Source organism: Myotis brandtii, unplaced genomic scaffold, assembly GCF_000412655.1.
Source record: "Myotis brandtii unplaced genomic scaffold, ASM41265v1 scaffold456, whole genome shotgun sequence".
Taxonomy (NCBI): Eukaryota; Metazoa; Chordata; class Mammalia; order Chiroptera; family Vespertilionidae; genus Myotis; species Myotis brandtii.
Genome location: NW_005367431.1, coordinates 325,349 through 340,832, shown reverse-complemented (window position 1 = coordinate 340,832; position 15,484 = coordinate 325,349). Strand labels below are relative to the sequence as shown.

At 40.4% G+C, this 15,484-nt stretch overlaps 1 protein-coding gene across 19 annotated transcripts in view; it reads right to left on the bottom strand.

Moving 5' to 3' along the window:
- The window catches only part of PUM1 (pumilio RNA-binding family member 1), a 129,162-nt gene extending 113,678 nt beyond the window's left edge, over window positions 1-15,484 (bottom strand). For 5 of the 19 annotated variants that reach the window (XM_005875067.2, XM_005875069.2, XM_014546777.1 and 2 more), the window contains exons 1-2: window positions 15,253-15,452; window positions 10,446-10,819 (exon numbers count right to left, since the gene is read on the bottom strand). In XM_005875067.2, the coding sequence (XP_005875129.1) occupies window positions 10,446-10,808 (363 nt within the window). In that variant the 5' untranslated portion in view covers window positions 10,809-10,819; window positions 15,253-15,452. Of the gene's footprint in view, window positions 1-3,550; window positions 3,746-7,885; window positions 7,954-10,445; window positions 10,820-15,252 lie in introns of those variants that run through there. The other 14 variants (XM_005875070.2, XM_014546776.1, XM_005875071.2 and 11 more) reach the window with 10 other exon arrangements.

Here is a 15,484-nt window from a genome sequence, read left to right as displayed (position 1 = left end):
TGTGCAGGAGGCAGCTGATCGATGTTTCTCTCTCATCGATGTTTCTAACTCTCTATCTCTCTCCCTTCCTCTCTGTAAAAAATCAATAAAATATATTTTAAAAAAAAATAGCCAGAAGAAAGAAAAAGTAGGGGAGTGGGAATACAGAAAACCAGTCAGAAGACTACTATAAATGTCACAGCAAGAAATATGAGCCTATCAAATAAGGCAATATAAATATATCCTTGGAACTTTTCAAGGCAGGAGGTAGGAATCTAAAATTCCTAGGTTGCCTGTAATGGAGATGTCATTCGCAGAAATAGAATACAGGGAATGAAAGAACTAATGAGTTCCATTTTGGAAAGCATCATGACATTCACTGAGCACCTATTATGAATCAAGTACTGGGCTCCTATAATTAGACATACAAACTCACCTCTTACTGGTATCCCTAAATTATAATATACTAGGAGCCCAGTGCACAAATTGGTGCACCTTGAAAGGAACTGTGGGCCACAAGGCTGCGATGGGCACAGGGGCGGGTCTCGGCCCATCCTCCATGCCCCTGCTCAGCCCCTTCTGCCACGGCCCCCAGTCTCCTGTCTGCTGCCCCGATCACCCCTCAGGAGCAGGGGGAGGTGGAGAAGCCCTCAGGAGCGATCAGGGCTGGCAGCTGCTGCTCGCACCCGCCGAGCAACCGGGACCAGCGCCAGGCGATGGCAGCAGCTGCCAGCTGAGTGATGGGGACGAGCACCAGGCACCAGCAGCGGGTACGAGCAGCGGCGCCGGCAGCAGGTGCGAGCGGCGGGCAGGACCACAGCGCACAAGAGCAAAGAATTTTCAGTAACCACCAGAGGCTCGCCCTGATAACAGCCACCAGAGCCTCGCCTTGGTCTGGTGCCCCCGCTCACCTGCTCCACCATCCTGCTGCAGATGATGCCCGCCATGTACCTTGGTTGCGGGCACATCCCCAGTGGGGAGTGTGCAGGAGGCGGCTGATCGATGTTTCTCTCTCATCGATGTTTCTAACTCTCTATCCCTCTCCCTCTCTGTAAAAAATCAATAAAATATATTAAAAAAAAAAAAAAAACTGTAACATAAAATTCCTCATTCCATAGCTCATCTCAGCACCCATTTCAATATAGACACTCCCTGAAATTCTCATTTTAAAACAACTTTCTTTATAATTTATTCCTCCCTTCATGAAGCAAAGTTTCTTCAGAGACAGAATATATTAATTTCATCATTTTGCATTTTGATAGGCTTCTGACAGATATAGTATCTTCCTAATTTGGACAATTGGGGAGGAAAGAACAATTTGAATCAACAAATTCTTAACAAATTAAAAAACATTTTTTTAGTAACATCAGATATAGTGCTTTTAAATACATACAATAACCAGAATTAGGTTAATGATCTGTTAAAGTCCTTAGGGAACTTTCTTCAATAGAGAAAAATACTTGTCATTAACAGATCAATTGACTGTATATTCATGGTATCTAAACATAGAGCTCCCCTGAAAACACCTGTTCTCTACATAATTTAAACATTCCTCTTTCCAGGGTTATAAACAAGTTATTTATGCTGTCAACCTAAAAAAAATAAATTAAATTAAATAAACTTTCTTCAGACAGAGAAGAAAGTTACCATTAGCCTAGAAAACTTGTGACTTGAAAAAATTCCAAATCCATGGTATAAAGTAGATAAACTAATCCTCCCTACCTCTATTTCTAAAAAAAACCTGGCACCACTAATAATATCCCTGTTGTTTTTATATCTTTACATAAGACACATAGGCACCTTTAAAAATCGTTATGTCTGCCCTAACCAGTTTGGCTCAGTGGATAGAGCATCAGCCTGTGGACTGAAAGGTCTCAGGTTCGATTCCAGTCAAAGGCATGTGCCTTGGTTGTGGGCATATCCCCAGTAGGAGGTGTGCAGGAGGCACTTGATTGATGTTTCTCTCTCATCGATGTTTCTAACTGTCTATCTCTCTCCCTTCCTCTCTGTAAAAAAATCAAAATAATATATTTTTTTAAATAATTCATTAAAAAAATCGTTATGTCTAAACAAAAACTTGTACACGAATGTTCATAGTATTACTCATAACAGCCAAAAAAGTAGAAAAAAAAACAAAGGTTCATCAACTGTTAAATGGATAAACAAAATGTGGTATATATCTATATAATGTACTATTATTACTCAGCAATAAAAAGAAATGAAGCACTGACACATGCTACAACATGGATAAATGTTTAAAAATGCTAAGTGAAAGAGCCAGTCACAAAGGACCATGTATTGTATAATTCCATTTGGCCTGGGCATTGTGGCTCATTTGGTTGAGCATTGTCACAGGCACGAAAAGGTTGTGGGTTCAATTCCCGCTCAGGGCATATATCCAGGTCTCGGGTTCAATCCCCAGTCTAGGTGGATGGGGGAGATAACCAATGGACATATCTCTCTCTCTCTCTCTCACACACACACACACATCGATATTCCTCTCTCCCTTTCTCTTTCCCTCCTATATTCCCTCCCTCCCTCATTCTCCTTTCCTCTCCCTCTCTAAAACTAATAAAAATATATTTTTTAAAAATTTGTTAATACTGTAAATTCCATGCACTGACCGGTTTGGCTTAGTGGATAGAGCGTCGGCCTGTGGACCAAAGGGTCCCAGGTTCGATTCCGGTCAAGGGCATGTACCTTAGTTGCGGGCATAACCCCAGTGGGGTGTGCAGGAGGCAGCTGATCAATGTTTCTCTCTCATCGATGTTTCTGCCTCTCTATCCCTCTCCTTTCCTCTCTGTAAAAAATCAATAAAATATATATTTTTTTAAAAACACACACACACACAAAAAAAAATTTTTTTTAAAAATACTGTAAATTCCGTTTGTATACAATGTCCAAAATAGACAAATCCACAGACAGAAAAAGTAGTCTCTGGTCTAGGACAAGAGAGCAACTGCTACTGGGTACAGGATTTTGGGGATGATGAAAATGTTCTAAAATTGATTGTGATGATGACTGCACAACTCTGTACTATACTAAAAACCACTGAATTATATACTTTAAATGGGTGGATTATGTATCAACAATGCAGTTCTTTGAAAAATCTTTATGGCCCCCAATTTCCACAAACTTAAAAAAGTTTTTGTGATGAGATTTGTAAAGACATTAAGAAAGATCCTTTAACCATAAACGAGTACTTATTAAAAGCCATAAACAGACAAATAAATCTTCAGGCACCATTAACAAGGTACTTTAACAGTTCTCAAAAAATATTACATGAAAAAAATAACAATTCCCTGGAGAAGGTCCAATAAACTCTTCAACTGCAGGTTTTATCACCAATGTCATGTACTAGTACATCCTTCAGGCTCAAGTTCTTAAATCAAATTCCCAAATGTTAAACTTCCCCAACCTATTGCTAATCACTTCTCACAATATTCACAGCAGGGAGCAAAATGCCAGAGCAGTCCACTGAGCTGAAACCCAGAAGATAAGGAAACTGAATATAAAAATTGAGAAGAGTGGATAAGAAATCCCTCAACAACAAAAAAAAACTATTACTTACCCTATCTCCAGCACTTATTACTCTTTTGGCATTGTGTTTTCAGTCTATGTTATTCTGAGGGTGTTAAGCCATTTCTCAGGAGTGAACAGATAGATTCTCAACTTTTTGTTTAAGTATTCTGTTCTCAGTCTCAGCCTGTAGAAAGTATTCCGTAAATGCTGTTGCCTGAGAAAATGGACACATGCACAAAAGATGTGTCTCTTCTGCAAGTACAGAGAGGTGTGATGAAAAACAGTATGTTACTTCACAGCTTACAACGCACTTCATCCATATCCATAACTGAAATCTGGAACACAGTTCTTCCTAACTACCCTGTTTTTCTCTTACTAAAACTCTCATGATTCAACACACTTCCCTCTTTTCTTTGGCCACGTGGGCACCCAGAGCAAATTCTGTAACCCACCACTGGTACATATTTCTAAATTCTAAATATACCCGCTTCGTTTCCTAAAATACTCTTATTTTCCCACTGTTATATCTCAGTACCACCAATCCATTGTTTTTCCTAATTCCACACCAAAAACCTTTAAAACAAAACAGCATCTGAGTGAATACTTTTTTTTTTAACACTGGAACCTAGTTCTTTAAATTGAAAAATCTTTCTTAGTTTAATTTTTATTTATTTATTTTAGAGAGAGTGAGTGGGGGGAGAAAGAAACATCAATTTGTTGTTCCTCCCATTTATGCATTCACTGGTTGCTTCTTTAATGAGCCCTAACTGGGAATCAAACCCGAAACCTTGGCGTATCTGGACGATGTTCTAACAAACCGCGCCACAGGCCAGGGCTCAAATTGGAAAATCTTAGTCAAAGAAGGCCTTCTAATGGTTCTTTTGACCAATAGTATAACGTTAAGACTTTGTTAACACCAAATACAATTTTTTAAAGGCTCTAAGAGTGTCCTGGGTGCGGCTCAGCTAGCTGAAGCATTGTCCTGTACACCGAAAGCTAGCAGGTTTGATTCTCAGTCAGGTTGCAGGTCAGATCTGATCAGGGTGAGTACAGGAGGCAACCAATCAATGTTTTTCTCTCACATCGATATGTGTTTTGCTCTCTTTCTCTCTTCCTCTCTCTAAAAATAAAAATCAATTTTTAAAAATGGCTCTAAGAGTACAGGTGTGGGGGGGAAAAACATGGAAGCATGAATTACTCAGCTTTATCACATGGTGTTAACTAAATGCCACTGTCCCAAATGCTGGGACTCTAACAATCTGCCCAGAAAAGATAAGAGACTCGTAGTCTCAAGTCATTCAACAGGGAAAACAGAAAAGGCTCTCCAGGGAATGTCAAAACTTCCAGTATGGTGAATACTTGACCTCCCTTCCAGTTTAGCACAGTACTTATTAAGTACAAGTGTAAGGATTACCTCACAATCACTGAAGGGTAAGAAGGAGAGACATATCAAAGGTGGTGTCAGAATACCACTAGAAGATGGCAACACCAAGTGGAAGAAAAAGGGGGTACAAATAGAGCCAAAAAGAAGATTCACCCACAAAATTTTGCCTGGATAGAGAGAATTATCTCCGACGAGCTGTCAATTTACAGTAGATAGTGATACATCCTAGCACCAAAAGACTACAAACAAAAGTGAGAGAAAGCTCTGTGGAGTTGTCCTCTAAATTTTCTTTTCCACCTATCCCTGCCTGCCCCTTAAAATCCAGTAGAGACCATAGTTCAACTAATCTGAGGACCTTAAAATGTTTTCCCTATTTCATCACCCACTTTATCTCACAGAACTTTACAGAGAAAACAGATTTCACAATAAGAGAAAATTATCACAACAAGTCAAAGACTGACCTTGGGTTTTGCACGATGAAACTTTTAATACTATTCAGAAAAAAAAAATCACTGTTATAAAAATTACTGTTAAATATGTACATTTTTTGTACATAACATTTAAAATGTTATTCACTTAACGTGTGTTTTCTAGTGTTCTATATCTTGATCCACATCCACTGTCTTGTTTACAATAGGTAAATTAATAGACAAAAATAAATAAATCTTATTCAATGGGACTTCTTTCCCTCACTCCTCTCCAAAGACCTCAATTTGGCCCAAAAATGGAGGCTTTTACATTTCTGAGAATACTAGCTACAATAATTTTATGTACTACAAGTGATATTTAATGTTTTTAATCATAATGTAGAAAAAATACAGAAATACCATAGTCTGCAAATGTTATTACAACTTTAAAGTACTGCTTATTACCTCTGTACATGTTCTCAAGCTGTTGATGTTTTACATTCATTTAAAAGCCCTCATGGTAATTATCTTTCAAGTTTCATACTTAAAAAATTAAATATTGAGAGGGGAGAGGCATGGGGGAAAAACTTAAGTATTAAAAAAGTCAGTCACATATATATTTGGGCACAGCTTAAAGAGTTCACTTTTAAAAGGGGGGAAAATTCAGACATTAAGAGAATGTCTACATCAGGTTAAAAAAATGTTTTAGTACTAGTATAAAAAAGTGATTGCTCATAAATGAGAGTAATGAGAGAAATAAATGTAAAGTACCTGGCACTATAAATAGTTCCCTTCCCGCCAACACTGCTGCTGCCATCACAGCCTGTGATATTCTGACAATCTGATCTTAAATTTTGGTCCATTATGCCAAAAGTCCTTTAGAAAAAGGCAAAGGAGGTGTGCTCTCCTGAGGGCCTTTCCTTTCCCCTAGTCCTTCCCCCACAGGTATGCATCTCATAACTCTAAGGCAGTGGTTCTCAACCTTCCTAATGCCGCGACCCTTTAATACAGTTCCTCATGTTGTGGTGACCCCCAATTTCATTGTTACAAATTGAACATAATTAAAGCATAGTGATTAATCACAAAAACAATATGTAATTATATATGTGTTTTCCGATGGTCTTAGGCGACCCCTGTGAAAGGGTGGTTTGTCCCCCAAAGGGGTCGAGACCCACAGGTTGAGAACCGCTGCTCTAAGGGCTCCCTCAAGACTTGCAACCAGGGGAGCAATCAACATTGCTAACCACCTGAACCTGTCTCCAACGCCCCCTTTTCTCTGACTTCTCAGTGAGCCAAAACAGCCCCACCTCGGCTCATTTCTTTCCTATAACATTACTAGTGAGCCAAAGCAGCCCCACCGAGGCTCTCTCCTGTTGCTTCTTCTATCCTAAGCCTTTCCTGTTTCACTGTCCCCAGCTCTAATAAACATACTTTCAAAATGAAAAGGGGGGAGGGGCGCACGCCAAAGGCAATAGGCCCACCAAAAAGGAGTAGACCAGAGCATTTGAGATCTTTCCTCCCAGCACATCATCAATTTGGCTCAAAAAAACTCTTGGTATTGCAGAATGTGCTGGCACTAGTATCACTTTATACCGAGCCATTCTTTTTCAACAGAGAAAAGTTTCCGACAATTACTACTTAGAATAAGCATGTAGGGTGGAGGGGGGGTCAATGGGAAGAAAACAAAGGGGTGTAATACTTTCAACAATAAAGGTAAATTTTATAGAAAGAATACACACGTAATAAAAACAAAACTGGAAAAATGTTACATGATTGCTCCTGTGGGGGAAAAGGGAGAGCTCTTGCAATTATAGGAGAAAAGTCAACATTTGTAGCCATCTCCTTATTATCAAGTTTATCATCTCTAAAATTAAAGCAAAGTAATTATTTAGGATGCGTTACTTTGTTGCAATAGTTTAGTTTGGTTTAATTTTTAAGGCTAGAAATATGTTTAAGGAGGCAGAAATATACAGAGAGCATGGGCACTGGAATCAGAGACCTAATTTAAAAACCAGGTTCTACCTGGTAACTACACTTCATTTTCTCATCTCTCAGAAAAGGGTATTACTTCCCTCATGGGACTTTTCTGAGGATTAAATACAGGAAATATATAGCCAGTACCTAGAACATAAGTGCGCAGTAAATCTATTTATCATCATCAGTGATTCTCAACCTCTTTTGTACTCCCACCTGACAGAGACACCTTATTCCAATCTTAACAGTGGCTACTGAGGGCAGTGATTCACCTATAGCAATGGTTCTCAACCTTGGTTGCACATTAGAATCACCTGGGAATCTTTTTAAATCCTGATTTCTGGGCATCATCCTCTGGAAATTGTTTCTTTGTTATGGGGTGGGGCCACATTAGTAACAAAGAAACAGAATTTCCGGAGGATGAGGCCCAGAAATCAGGATTTTAAAGATTCCCAGGTGATTCTAATGTGTAGCCAAGGTTGAGAACCACTGACCTAGAGCTATGCCCCTCAACTCTTTAACTACATTACATTCACTGCTGCTGCTTGTCTAAGTGGCCTTTACCTATTGCCACATATTTCCCAACAGAATATCTGAGCTCTAAGTTCCACTACTTTACCTGGTGCAAATCTGAAGAACTTAGTGGTTTTTCCCTCATTCAATCAACACAAAAATTTCAGACACCATCTGGGAAAGGGACATGACAAATACAATAGCCTCTGCCCCAGCATAGTTCAGTCCAAGAAGTGAGATCAACACCAAAACCAATAAATTAAAATACACTGGAATGACTTTTTGTGTGAGTGGCCAACATCTGCAGCATAGCAACTACCCTCAATTCCCTAAATGCTCTTGATTATATCATGTGTCCAGCCCAACAGAACTGTTATGGGTACAATTCAACACCTCCCTACCTTGGTTTCTCTCTCTCTCTCTCTCTCTCCATGTACAGCTGCCTAAATCTTACTCAACATGTATACTACTAAATTTAATTACCTTGTCCCCAAATCATATCCCCTTTTGTATTCCTTTTCCTGTATTACTTCATTTTCCCCAAGACCTAAGATTTCTAATTCAATCACCAAATTCAGTGTATTTCTCAGTACCATCCATACCTTCTTTTTCCATTGCTCATACCAGAACTGTTAGAGTTGTTATCCAACTAGTATCACCCCTTACCCACTCCAACCTCTTATTGCCGACTCAATCTTTCCAAAACACTACTAAAAGCCACGCCAGCCCGTCAGGTGTGGTTCAGTGGTTGAGCGTCGACCTATAAATGGTTTGATTCCCAGTCAGGGCACATCCTCGGGTTGCAGGCTCCATCCCCAGTGGGGGGCATGCAGAGGCAGCTGATCAATGATTCTCTGTCATCATTGATGTTTCTATCTCTCCCTGTCCTTTCCTCTCTGAAATCAATAAAAATACATTAAAAAACAACAACAACCTACTTAATGAAATTTTAGCCTGGCACTCAAGGCCTATATCTTTGTGACAATGTCCTTTTCCCCAACTTTATTTTAAGGCCAAAGGATTAGGTACTCATACATTCAATAAATTTCTGAAACTCTATTATATGCCAAATTCTAGGAACTGGGATATTGACATGAATAAAATATGACCCCCTCAACTACTGCAAGAAAATAGAAAACAGATATAGTGCCTTAAAAGCTTCACAAGAAGCCCCGTATACTCATACTTCTAAGTATCCCTCACCTACACATAGGTGTTTATGAAGCAGCACTGATATTGATGATTGGTTGAGTAAACCGAAGACCACTGATCAATGTGCTCAATATATTTCTGTGGAATAAGAGGATAAATTCCCCCTCTTGATTTCTACTATGGTACATAGACTACTTTTTTGAAGGGACAGGGGAAGCACAACTGAGACTTCAGATTTGCAAATATGTTTGTGCCTAATTTGTTTCTGAAGCAGAACAGAAGCACTAGAGGCCTAGTGACAGATGTCAGTTCTTTTTGCTAGTCAGTACTCACATAGTAGCAATATAAAATGAACCTTTGCAAATTCAACCTGTGTACAATTTCAAAGAGTAGCCTGATTAAAACATCCTACCAGTGGTTCTCAACCTTCCTAATGCCGCAACTCTTTAATACAGTTCCTCATGTTGTGGTGACCCCCAACCATAAAATTATTTTCGTTGCTACTTCATAACTGTAATTTTGCTACTGTTATGAATCGTTATGTAAATATCCGATATGCAGGATGTATTTTCATTGTTCGCGACCCACAGGTTGAGAACCGCATCCTTTCATCACTATCAGGAAGTTAGGAAATACAGACCAGGATACTCTTCTCAGTAAAATATGCTGTGATCCCAGGAATGTTTCTGGATTAGTAAAGGTAAGCATGTTAAAATTAACCAAGTGAAACAGGTCTTAGAACAAGAGAATGAAGATGGTTAAAATCTAAAAGCCACAACCACTCCTCTCTGACACAAAACATTATATATCAATTCCACATCAAATAAATTTCACTTGAGCAGCTGATCTGTTATCAACTTCCTACTACTTTCAACTATAACATCGTAAAAAACAAAAGTCACCCTCACCCAACAGGAAAGGCTCGAAAATACAGTGGGGCCTTGACTTACGAGTGTCCCGACTAACGAGTTTTTCGAGATACGAGCCTTCTCTCGGCCGATTTTTTGCTTTGAGTTGCGAGCTAAAATTCGGGTTACAAGCCAGCTTCAGATAACCCCACCGCTAGTTGGCGCAGCGAACGTCACAGTGAACGCCACAACATTAGCCCAGCATCACGTGTCTCACTCGTTCACTGTTGATTTGACATACGAGTAATTTGAGTTACGAGCTCCGTTAAACTCGTAAGTCAAGGCCCCACTGTATGTATATGGTCTATAAACAGCCCAAAGAGTTCTTAAAAGAATATATCAAGAGGAAAAAAAGTCTTATTAAACATACCTACAAATGCAATGTGCACATTATAACAATCTTAAGTCTTTTTTTTAATGAATTGGTCATTTACTATTTAGCACCAGATTGATATGACCCAGTGACATTAAAACAATCATCCTTTAAAACAAGTGACTATTTAATTTAGACCACATGAAATTAGCAATTTAGGCTTTTGAAGACATTCACTAAAAGCAGATTGATTACAAAAGAGTTTCAAAGCTGAAATAGTGAACTTTTTTTACCTGATGTTCTGCATGAATGTTATCCCCAGTAGGCCATCGATGTTTGCTATTATTATAGCCGCCTCCACCACTTCCTCCTCCCCCAAGCTGCTCACCATGCTGCCTCTGAAAGAAGTAGTCCACCATAGCGTCGTCCTGGGAACGGCCTGCAACTCCTATGGATCCTGGGACAGGGCTGGAGTGTGTCCCAGCTGCAAGAGCTTGATTTGCAGCTGGTTGTGGCTGCGCTTGCGACCCTGTTCCAGATGTCAAAACAACAGGCATGTTGGGATTAGCTGGTTCTTGAGGGTGATGTTTCAGGTGGGGGCTGAAAGAGTCCTGCCAAAGCACTGCTTTTCTCTTCAAGACACATGCAACGCTCATTCCACCAACACCTAAGGACAAATAAGTTACAAATAGTTAAAATTTGCATTTTTTCATCTTTATTGTTTAAAGTATTACAGATGTCCCCTTTTTTCCCCCAATAACTCCCTCCACCCCACTCCTGCCCCCTAAAATTTGCACTTTTAAAACATTACTTGACATACACCAAGATAAAAGTGAGCTCCATGTCTTTTGCGATATATCATCTACAACTAGTTCATACCAAGCAGCTATATATTTTAAAATAAATAACACAATTTTCTAAACTGAAACCTCCACTTTTAAGTTGCTGAGTGTGTGTGTGTGTGTGTGTGTGTGTGTGTGAGTAAGTGTGGTTGGTGGCAGGTACTCAGACAAGGTATGCAGATCAGGACTCAATATGGCAACTTCAGGGAAACTTATTCTGTTATCAAAGGAAACAATATAGAATTAAACTTCAACTTATTTACACCTTAAGCCAACTATGGCAATACTTTTTAAATAAGCAAGAGCTGTATCAAATATCACTTTAGATATTTTAATGCTGAAGCAGATATAAGGCAATAAATAAACCAAACAAAAATCCAAACCCCATATATAATTAGCAATGACTCAGATTGTCTAAAACTTGACAGGACCCTTTAAAATGTCCAACAAATTCATAGGATGCTCCTTTAAGAAACAATAAGGCCCCCTGACCCAGAAAAGCAACAGAATGTTCTTAGCCTGAAACTTGTCCTCAGCTGCTATTGGTGGGGGGTTGGGAGGGAGGGTCAACATTTTTACCAATAATTTACAATTATAATCGCAATCACATTATTCCATTAGTACTTTGACTCCTATAAACAGGATGAGACCAAACCGAATGCTAGAGTAGAAAGCCTCACTGTAAAAACAACAACCAAATATATATATATATATATAAACATGCCCTGACTGGTATGACTCAGTTGGTTGGAGCATCCTCCCATACACCGAAGGGTCTCAGGTTCAATTCCCAGTCAGGGCACATACCCAGGTTGTGGGTTTGATCACTGGTCAGGGTGTGTACTGAAGGCAACTAACTGATCGATGTTTTCCTCTCACAATGATGTATCTCCTTTCCCCACTCTCCATAGATAGATAGATAAATAGATAGATCGATCAGATGCCTCAACACAATAACTGTATGGCAAATATACTGCAGACTTTATTTAATCATCCCTATTTTACAGATGAAAACATTAAGGGACAGAAAAGTTATGTGATATGCCCAAAGCCTAGTGAGTATGGACAAGGGATTCAAACATAAGTCTGTTTTGCATCCAAGTCTAGTTCTTTCTATCAACCCCTTGCTACACCCCAGTACATCAACACAGATACACTATTTCTCTTACCCTCATCTGCTACTCTTTCTTCTCTGGAAGGCTCAACAAAGAACCTCCAAATTGTTATTGTGAAACATTACTATTTAAGTTTCTTAAAAATAAAAAACTACATTTGTACTACATTTGTACATAAGCTATAACACCTGACACCCTGTAGCTGCTAAAAAAAAATGCTACAAAGTAATTAATCTGTGACCAATTAGAACACATCTGTCCATAGAAACTGATTTCAAGGCTATAAACTTAACTGCTACAAATGCCTTATCTCTCCCTAACCCAACTGTAACATTTCAAAAACAGACCCACAAGAGTTATGAGAAGTCTATTCTTTCTTTATAGATAATTAAACCTTCTCTAAAGAAGCATTTGCTTCTCACAACTAATTCATGTTTTGAAGCCAGACATAAAAAAAGCCACAGCGGAATTTGTCATTTGTTCAAAGCCTAATTTGGAAATGCCTAGTCTCAGTAACAATTCCAGTGCATCAGAACCTTACTAGCGTACTGAGTTAGTTTAGCTTTCTAGAGTTCCGTTTCTGCTTTCATGTATTGAACTGTGTCCGTGAGTAAGTACCAAAATCAGAGAGTCATTGCTGTGTTTACATCAATCTTTGCAAAGTGCTAACCAGCCTAATGCCTTCCAGTTTGATTTTCAAAAGAACTTCTTGCCCTCCTATTACCAACGGTAGTAGCCAGTTCCATTTTCTTCTACAAGGTAGTATCAATCTGACAGTCTTTGTTTTAGAAGGCAAGCCAAGAATTCCAAACCCCAAGTTTTACCGTTAAACTAGCAACCTCTTTGAGGCTGTTTCCTCATCTAGAAAATGATAAAAATCCTTCCTTTATGCTTCACAAGTTTGATTTTGAATCAAAATAAAATAGATGTAAAAGTTTTTTTGTAAACATAAAGTCACTATGCTGAGACCCCAGGAATTCAGTTACCATCAGTGAAGGCCATTATGGCACTCCAGTAGTCCCTGAGAAGATTCCTAAAACAGCCAAAGCAATCTTTTCTGAAATAAAAGATTTGCCATAATACTTATCTAGCAAAGAATTTCCATATGGAAAGGGTGTTGTACCTCTGAAACACATTGAACACAACTTCATTCCAACAAAGGATGGGGGGGGGGGGGGGGGGTGCGATTCCTATAAAAATGTTCAAACAAAACAATTGGCTTTTGTAGAGCTATCAGCCCTGAGACTTCCTGCTTCACCTAATGAAGCAAGGCAGTTTTCTCAAACAAGAGAAAACCTGGCAGAAGGGACAGTTTGAAAGTGAGCAAATTAACATGTCTTGGGTAATTTTGTAATATCTTGGCAACTACAGCACAAAAATGTTTTAATCGGTCACTTAAATATTAGAAAACATTCAAACTGCTGATGCCTTTTAGAGAACTCTCAAAGTCCACTAAAAAGTTGTGTGTAGCATTTCAAATGTGCCTTGTTTACAAATGGCACATGATAAATATTAGTATTTTAAGCAACTAGAAATAAGGGCTGATTCTAATTACTCCTCCAGTTTTCAAACTGTTTACATCACGGGTTGGTTGTCTTTTTAAATAACACACAGATTTCAAACAAAGGAACACGATTTAATCTATCTCCATGACCCATCTTTTTTTCCTACAAAAATGCTTAGTGTTCTGAAAGGTGTTTATTTTTTACCACCCTGGGGGGGAAAAGTTTATGGTCATACATTTATTTTAAAACAATTCACCTCAAACCCAAATTAAACTTCAAACCCAACTTGAAAAAAAACTGTGGCCTCAGACAAAATGAATTCCATGAAGGCGAAATACTAACTCAAAGTTCAGAATCCCGTGAGTATGTCCCAAAGATCCAGATAAACAAGAGTATTTTATAAAGTTAAAATTCGCAATGGATCACATGTCTAGTATTTTGCTTACTAAAAAAAAAAAAAAAAACTGCATCAAGAACTACATATTCCTGGAGGAGGGCTTGTCTTGGTGAGTTTTTATGGGTTTTGCTTTGTTTTTGTTTTTCATAAAATAAACAAAAAGCTAAATGTACAAACCTACGGCTTCAAACGTAAAGGACTTTAAAACAGAGCCGCAAAGAAGCCTCATAAGCTATCATCACTCTTAAAAAGAGTATGAAGGGAACGGATTGTATCGACAACTAAAAACAGTGTCTTCTGTAACTGAACAATGAAAAGTAACAACCCTTCAAGTTGCGGCGAGGAGAGAACCTTCCCTGATAATGTTGAGCGAGCGTGTTTGGGGGGGGGAGGGGGCCACGGGGGAAGAAAAAGTTACAGGAGTGGATTCACCCCTGGACCTGGGAGTGGTACCGACAAGCGGAATAAATGATCTGTTTACCCAGAACGTGTGCGAGGACCACAACTACCTCGTACCGTGGATCTGCCTTCCCACGGCCGAGGGGCGAGCCCCTCTGCGAGTTCAGACACACACGCACCAGCACGGGGAGGACCAGAGAGGAAGCAGACACCGAAAAGCACCAGCTCTCACGGAAACAAAAGGCCACAGGCACCCAGCAGCCGAACACCCGGTCCGAAACTTCCTGATCGCTCCGGGTCCACATTCGGCTCGCAGAGTTCCCCCACGGCGGTCTCGCCGGCAGCCCCGGGCCGTGGCCGCCGCTTAAGCGATTTATGTATTGTTCCTCCCGCTTCGGCGCTGCCGCGGAAGCCCGAGAAGTCGAAGAAATCCAGAGGGGCACGAAATCACACTTCATGGCCACACAGAAGACTCGGGGCTTCGCAAACCCATCAAAAAAAAAGCAACCCAAATGGCAACATCAATCTTCGGGGGTTCCAAAGGGGCCGAACAGAAATGTGGAGGGACGGCTATGCCCTGGGCCAAGGCCCAAACCCCCGGCATTTTCCTCGCTTCGACCCCGCTCCCCACCCCCTCCCTCCTTTGATAACAATAGGGGCCTTGCTGCTGACTCCAAAACATGTACGAGGAACATCGAGCGAGGAGCCAGCGCCAGGGCCCCGGCGGCTTTTCCAAAGCCCTTCTCGTCCCCCCAATCGCTTTCAAACACCAATACGACGGGACAATCTGCTCGCTGGGGGTCCGGAGCCGCGTTTAGGGCCGGCGGGGTGCGGATACTCACGGGCGGAGCGGTAGGATGAAGATGGATTTCAGCCCCCCGTTCTTCTCTCTCCGGCGCTCTCGCTCCCCCTTACCTTTCACTCCGACAACATGGCGGCCCACTGGGGACGGGGCTGGCGCGGTGCATCATGGGATGGGCTCTGGCCCCGGCTCCGGCAGTGGCCGCGGCGTGCGCGGAGAAGGCAGGCGGCTCTGGAACAGGTTGCCTGGTTGCCATGCCAACCCGAGGCCTG